Source organism: Apis dorsata, unplaced genomic scaffold (assembly GCF_000469605.1).
Source record: "Apis dorsata unplaced genomic scaffold, Apis dorsata 1.3 scaffold_37, whole genome shotgun sequence".
NCBI classification, from domain to species: domain Eukaryota; kingdom Metazoa; phylum Arthropoda; class Insecta; order Hymenoptera; family Apidae; genus Apis; species Apis dorsata.
The window spans coordinates 629,391-636,596 of NW_006263339.1; the positions used below are offsets into that span (position 1 = coordinate 629,391).

At 23.2% G+C, this 7,206-nt stretch overlaps 3 protein-coding genes and 1 long non-coding RNA gene across 5 annotated transcripts in view; 3 read left to right on the top strand and 1 right to left on the bottom strand.

The window, feature by feature from the left end:
* LOC102678193 (nucleosome-remodeling factor subunit NURF301) overlaps nucleotides 1–1,908 on the top strand; it is a 16,071-nt gene extending 14,163 nt beyond the window's left edge. The window contains exon 28 of the transcript XR_420683.2: nucleotides 720–1,908. The gene's annotated coding sequence lies outside the window, so the exon portion shown is untranslated. The remainder of the gene's footprint in view (nucleotides 1–719) is intronic.
* Nucleotides 1,909–2,574: 666 nt separating this feature from the next.
* On the top strand, nucleotides 2,575–5,000 carry LOC102677955 (4-aminobutyrate aminotransferase, mitochondrial-like). Of its 2 annotated transcripts, XM_006608457.2 has the most exons (10): nucleotides 2,575–2,750; nucleotides 2,837–2,952; nucleotides 3,032–3,199; nucleotides 3,284–3,370; nucleotides 3,490–3,685; nucleotides 3,747–3,919; nucleotides 3,995–4,129; nucleotides 4,220–4,377; nucleotides 4,458–4,726; nucleotides 4,802–5,000. In XM_006608457.2, the coding sequence occupies exons 1-10, from the start codon at nucleotides 2,699–2,701 to the stop codon at nucleotides 4,927–4,929; spliced, it is 1,482 nt and encodes a 493-aa protein (XP_006608520.1). In that variant the 5' UTR covers nucleotides 2,575–2,698; the 3' UTR covers nucleotides 4,930–5,000. The 2 variants fall into 2 exon arrangements, with proteins under 2 accessions (XP_006608520.1, XP_006608521.1); XM_006608458.2 differs by lacking the exon at nucleotides 3,995–4,129.
* LOC116186210 lies at nucleotides 2,995–4,008 on the bottom strand. Its single transcript, XR_004151162.1, has 2 exons — nucleotides 3,819–4,008; nucleotides 2,995–3,717 (listed from the first exon to the last, which is right to left on the bottom strand). It is a non-coding gene; the product is annotated as an uncharacterized LOC116186210 (long non-coding RNA).
* Nucleotides 5,001–5,124: 124 nt separating the features above from the next.
* Nucleotides 5,125–7,206, top strand: part of LOC102679440 — a 5,535-nt gene continuing 3,453 nt past the window's right edge. The window contains exons 1-2 of the mRNA XM_006608470.2: nucleotides 5,125–5,704; nucleotides 6,722–6,960. Of these exons, the coding sequence (XP_006608533.1) occupies nucleotides 5,649–5,704; nucleotides 6,722–6,960 (295 nt within the window). The 5' untranslated portion in view covers nucleotides 5,125–5,648. The remainder of the gene's footprint in view (nucleotides 5,705–6,721; nucleotides 6,961–7,206) is intronic.

The window sequence follows — 7,206 nt, forward strand, 5'->3', positions numbered from 1 at the left end:
TTATTTATTATATTTTATATATGAAAAAAATGATAAAAATTTTTATAGAGAATAATAAATAAGTTATGGTTCAGAATTCATATGTTCTACACAAATATTATTATTTATGTACATCTATTAAATATGTGTAATTATGCATGTTATGAGAATAATTATAAATATATCAAATCAGTGCCACTGAGCGTTTAGAATGATGAGTTTTTAGTAACCTAATGCAATGTATTTTGCGAAATCATAAATCATAAAGAAAAAGTTGGAAATCATTCAAAAGTTCATTATTATTTAATAAAGAAAAAGAAAATGGTCCAATGTCATTATATTTTATCTAACAAAAAATCAATTTTTTCTCAATAGATATAAGATTTATTTAGCAAATGCATAATAAATTGTACAAATTTGTTTATTGTGCTCACAAGTAATTATATTATTTTATCACAAAATTTTCTATAAAATTGTTTACAAGTAATATATACAATGTTAGATGATAAGAAATAAGCGGATATGTCTGCTTTGTATATATCCAAGTAAAAGTGTCTATAAAAATAGATATATAGAATCTTGATTCTTATATATCAAAGATATAAAGAAAAATCATTTAAACGCAAAAACTGAATTTGATGAAAATATTGTTTATATTTTAGCTATTAAACAACTATTTGTGAAAAGTACTAAACTACATTGTATATGTACAAGTATATTCAGTTTCTGTATTCTTACAGGATATGAAAAGGCAATATTATTTCATGGACATCTAAGGAACAAAAATATATATACATATATATATACGTATATACATACATACATACTCATATGAAAGGAAGCAAAGAAAAACCTAGCTTCTAATTTTCACTAATAAATTACAAGAGTGAAAGTACATAGTAAATATTTAACTCATAAAGAAGAATCTGAGAATTTCTAGGAATCTAAACTACACACAGATTTATTCTGTAAAGGTCTAAGAAATACTTCCTTAAGGAAATCTGTTCTCTGATATTAAGAACTGTTTCGTGTATGTACATTAACATATGTGTTTCACGAACTCAAGATGCGTCTTAACGATGGTCAATCATTTATTTAAGTGAAAAAAGCAGGTTGTACATTTTTGCCAGGATGATGCTTGTACAGTATTTTTAATTCAAAGTTCATAAAACCTGGCACTGATCTGTTTTTTACCTTCGACTTTCGATTATAGTTACAGAATACATATAATTACTTTGCCCAGATTTATACACCGCATTAGCTTTATCGTAAGCTCAAGTGGTCGTGTCATATGCGTCTCGTTTATCGAAGCTTTATTTTATCTCTATTGTAATGTATTTTACAAATGTCTTCAATATATATCGATATATCTATGATTATTAAAATGTTAAATTTTTATTTTTTTACGCTTAATTCTTTGCTGTATTCTGTGTTTAAACTGATAGCGTTCCTCGAAGTTGTGTGTCTCTAAGTTTGTTTGATCTATATATCGCAAAGAGTTAAGCGAACATTTTAAAGAGAATTTTATTTTGAAAATTATGCCTCGATAGATTTACTCTTTGAGATTTATGCATCTTTGAAATTCTTCTATTTTGCCTTTGGACATTATTTGGCTCGTAAGGATTTATGAATAAAGATTAATAACAAGTATTAATACATAAGTATTCACAATAATAAATACATACGAGCGTTAATTGGAAATAATAATGTATTAGCTTTATTTTTTGAGGCAAATAGGAGAATTAAATTGTTTCTCAAAGAGTTAATCCTTATATTTTTTACGAGATGCATGTGAACTTACAAAGTCGTTGATACTCTTAAAAGTTTTGATGCGTTAAGAAAACAAATTTAGCTAAACTCGTTCTATCGAGTATTCTTTTCTTACATAGAAGCGACATTTGAAGATGTACTGAAATAAAAATTTTTCTGTAAAAAAGTGTAGAAATACTTTAAGATATATATTAGATATTAGTTGTGTAAGTTTTGGCATGCTACTGAAGTGTAAAAACTGGGTGAAGAATTGCAGCCATGTACATTTTGCGCTGCTCTATTTCACTTTGCCCGCTTATTAATCATGTAACAAGGTGTTTATTTCTATTAAAAAAAGCAACAAAGTGTGATTACATAACTATATTCATCTATAAATCTAATATTACTAGTTTATAATAAATATATTTGTACTAATTTTAATCATAAACTTTGTTGTTTTTATTGCACTATAAATATAAGTTAGATGAAAGCATAGTATGTTAATTTACCTTTTTTAATTTGTAATTGCTTAAAAAATAATAAACTGCTGTATGACAGTGGCTTCATGAAACTTTAAAAAAGTATATTAATACCGTTTAGTAATTCATTTTTAATTTTATTTAAAAAAATAAGTTTTTGTATAGAATAATATAAATAATTTTGAATTTTTTTAGTATTAATATTTTATTACCATTTAAAGTATAATGTAAGCTTAAGTAATACTTGAAGTTTAAGTAATACTATATAGAACCTATATTAATAGCTATTTACATTCTTCTGTCATAATTTGAAACAAAAGTAAAAATATGTCATTTATATGAATGCATTGCACACTTTTTACTATTTTTAAACTTTCTCTAAAATTTTTATTTAATATGAGTTAAGAATACATGTATATACGTATAGTAGAATTTCATAAATTCTCTATAATTAGTAACAATATTTAATAAATATAAAAATTTCTTATAATATGTTGTGCAAAAGTATTGTATATTCTATTCGAAAAAGTCCAAAACCTCGTCGTAAGTACAAAGTAACTATATTGAAAATATTATAGAAAAAAATCATATCATTTTAATATATTATATTTAATAAATAATATACATAGAATATCATAATGTGCCAAAAGCACCATTACCTGGAGAACCAATGAAACCATATACACTTACTGAAATTCCTGGACCAAGGTCAGATGCTCTTCTCAATGAATTTTCTAAAATTCAGGTTTATATTATTATGACAAGATATAAATTTTGTTAAAAAATAGCACACATTAATATAATATAATTATAACATATTGCAGCAAATAGGCTCCATTCAATATTTTGCAGATTATCAAAGATCTGTTGGAAATTATTTAGCAGATATAGATGGAAATGTTTTTTTAGATATGTTTATGCAACTTTCTACTCTTCCTCTTGGATATAATCATAGATCAATTCTTGGTGCATTATCTTGTGCAGGAAATCAAGTAAATATAATTCCAAATTATTATATTGGAATTATTATATTCACAAAATTAATTAAAAAAAATATTAATATAATAAATTTGTAGCGAATAATGGCAAACAGACCTGCATTAGGTTTATTCCCTGGTTTAGAATGGCCATGTAAATTACAGGATACATTGCTTCAACCATGTGTAAGATATTTCTATTTATAAAATTTAAAAAATATTTATTTTGTCAATGAAAATAAAATTAAAAATAATTAAAAATAGTAAATAAAAAGGAATTTGTTAAATATAATACTATTTATCAGGTAGCTCCAAAAGGATTACAATGTGTTTTTACAACTAATTGTGGTGATTGTTCAACTGAATATGCTATGCAAATGGCATTTATAAAATATGCAGAAAGACATCGTCAAGGCAATAAGTTTACAAAGAAAGAAAAAGAAAATGCACCTTTTAATAAACCACCTGGTTGTCCTGAGTTGTCAATTCTTTCCTTTGAAGGTACCTTAATGTAGTGTTGTAATATATCAACACTATAAATTGATGAAATTTATAAAATTAGGAGGATATCATGGTAGAACATTTGGTGCACTGGCATTAACACATTTTAAATACATAATGAAAGTTGATATACCTTCTCTTCCATGGCCAATTGCACCTTTTCCACAATATTTGTATCCATTGGATCAGTATGAAAAAGAAAATAAGGAAGAGGATGCAAGATGCATAGAACAAGTAAATTTAATATTTATAAAGTTCAAATTAATTTTATTATTAAAAATTGATAAAATTTACATCAAAATATAAAAGGTAGAAAATTTAATAGAACAATTTGAAAAGAAAATACCAGTTGCTGGTATCATAGTTGAAGCAATACAATGTGAAGGAGGAGATAGACATGCTTCTCCAGATTTTTTTCAGTGTTTACAAGATATTTGTAAAAAAGTAAAAACATTTAATATATTATTTATATTTTTAAAAAATAAGATTATTGTGAATATATTGAAAATTATAATATAAATATAAACTTCACAGAAATCTATTCCTTTAATATTGGATGAAATACAAACAGGAGGTGGTGCAACAGGAAGAATATGGGCACATGAATATTTTGAATTAAGTATTCCTCCTGATATAGTTACCTTTAGTAACAAAATGCAAGCTAGTGGATTTTATCATTCTTATGAATATATGTAATATATTTATTAAAAATGATAGCATTTAAATAGACCAAAATCTTATTAAATTTATTATATATTTATTATTTATTTAGGCCTAAACTTCCATATAGAATTTTTAATTCATGGATGGGTGATCCAAGTAAAATTCTAATATTAGAGGCAGTATTACAATCTATTGAAACAGAAGATTTATTAAGTCATGTTTGTCATGTCGGCAATTATTTGCTTTGTGAATTAAACACATTACAACACGAATTTCCGCATCTTATGAATTCTGTAAGAGGTAGAGGTTTTATTATTGCATTTGATATGCCATGCAATGATATAAAAAATAAATTTTTGCATCTGATACGTAGTAAAGGTAATATCAAAATTTTAATATATATATATTTCAAAATTTATATATTCTATCTTCAAAAATAAATTTGCACATTAGGTATTCAAGTGGGTGAATGTGGAATAAAATCAATTCGGTTAAGACCATGCCTAATATTTGGAGAATATCATGCTGATATTTTTTTAGAAATTCTTCGCAATTGTTTGCAAGAACTTACAGATAGCTGATATATTTGTAATTTATATTTTACTTATTATGTATGATATATTTGTTAAATATATACTTCAATATAAAAATATATATTTTATAATTTTATTACGTTAATTTTATTATACCAAGTAATTATTAAATAAATAATATAATAACAATAATTATAATAATAATGTAGTAATAATAAAATTTTAATTCATTAAGTTCAAATAAAATTCAAATATCGCGGTTGCAATTACATTAAGTCTGATCAAAGACTAAGAGTATCATTTATATAAGTATAAGGAAGATCGATATCAGCATGGCGGTAAAAGAGCGGCTCTATTCAGCGTGATTGGAAATGAAGATTATTATGGCTCAGATTTTATATTATATAATAGGAAAGTGCATTTCTATTGAAGTGCATTTTTCGTGTTGTTTAATAGCATCTTAAAGGAGTATAAGAATAAAACAAAAAATACAACGTTAAGTTTGTTTTTATAAGTGAGAAAAGAAAACTTAAAAAAAAAAAGCTTGAAATTACAATTGACAATTGAAACTGAAGTTCTCAACCCGGTACATTGAAGCGTAAACAATCACCATGGCAAAGTACGAAGATATTGCATAACATTAGCCTTATCTAATTATAGCAGCATAGAAAATGCATCTTTAATTCAATGATAATGCTTTGTTTACTATTTCACGCTATAAACTGTATTGCTATTACACCTGATTCATTGGTTGATCTTTCGGCGGCATGTCCCTTTTTAAATCTTTAATTTTTGTCAAAGAGAATGCTGATTTTAAGTTGGTGTGAGTTTATAAATTATTAATTAAAAAATTTGTGTACTTATACTTTTTTATAACAGTTATAATACTTTTATTTTCTTAATTAATGAATTTATAATCATTATTTTTATAATCATTATTTGTTTAAAATAATATATTTTTTTTATTTTAGATTTACTTTATAGTTTTTGAAAAATTATTGATATTTTACATGTGTGTGTGTGTGTATGTGTGTGTGCTGTAAATAATTGTTATTTATTTATAATTTTATTGTTTTATCTTTAGCATATTATAGTATAAAAATAGTGTAAATAAAACATATAAATATTTCTTTTATATTTGTTAAATGTAATAATATATATAAAGATACATATATATAAATATATATTGTTTTTGTTTTAATTTTAAAACATATTACATTTACATTCTTCATATTATTTCATTATTAATGATTATATTTTTTTATTTAGTGAAGATTAAATTTAAAAATTTTGCATACTAACAATGTATATTATACAAATAAATAAAATAATATATATAATTCTCATAAATATGAATAAATCATTATTTTCAGCAATTTTTATTTAATTTTTATTAAACTTATTGCTTCTTCAAACATTAATAATATTCTTTTATTATATGTAATACATAATACTTTTAAAAGATGTATTCTAAACCTGTAATCTTATCTCTTTTATTTTGTTATCGGTTATTGGTGCAGCTAATCAGTAATTTTTTGTTCATAATTGTTTACTTCATAGACCTATTCATGTACAAAATTAAAACAAGTTGTAGACATTAATATTATATCTATGATTTTATAAAAATGAAAATTAATAGAATTGATAAACAATTATATAGAACAGTTTTATCAATTATTTCAGAAGGGTAAGCTATTTCATTTATAAAACAAAATCATTTTATTTATACTTAACATTTTATATTTATAATTTGTAATATATAATTATACTATTATTTATAAATTAATATAATATATAAATGATAAATTGATTTCGATTTCTTTTTTTTTTTTTTTTTTAGAGAGATGATGATAGTATTTGTTTATGACACTATACGATGTTGTAAAGAAGATGACGATCCTGCAGAAGCAGTTATGTATTTTCATCCTGCATGGGTATCTCTTACCCAAAGGTTAGCTTTAGCAGGTCAACTAATGGCTATTAATCAATTTCTTTCAACTTCATTTTCCAATCCAAAATCAATTACATTACAAGGAGGGAAATTTGTATTAAAGAAGTTTGGTCAATATATACTTGTAAGTATATTATTATTACATTTTTTCTTGATATAATTATAATTAATAAATTAAACAAATTAAACTTATTTATAAAAATAATTTATAAAATAAAAAAATGATTTAAAATAAGCGTAGAAGAACTTGATTTTAATTACAATATATAATTATTATAATATGAAAATTATTATATAATATATTATACATAATTTGACAATAATTATCTTTATTTAAATTCTTATAATTAATATATTTTATATATATATATATT

Excerpts from the sequence above, each read along its gene's own strand:
- LOC102677955 (XM_006608457.2), top strand. The coding sequence starts at position 2,699 with ATGTTGTGCAAAAGTATTGTATATTCTATTCGAAAAAGTCCAAAACCT. Across the intron at positions 2,953-3,031 it reads ATGAATTTTCTAAAATTCAG|CAAATAGGCTCCATTCAATA; the intron begins GTTTATATTATT and ends AACATATTGCAG. Across the intron at positions 3,920-3,994 it reads ATGCAAGATGCATAGAACAA|GTAGAAAATTTAATAGAACA; the intron begins GTAAATTTAATA and ends AAAATATAAAAG.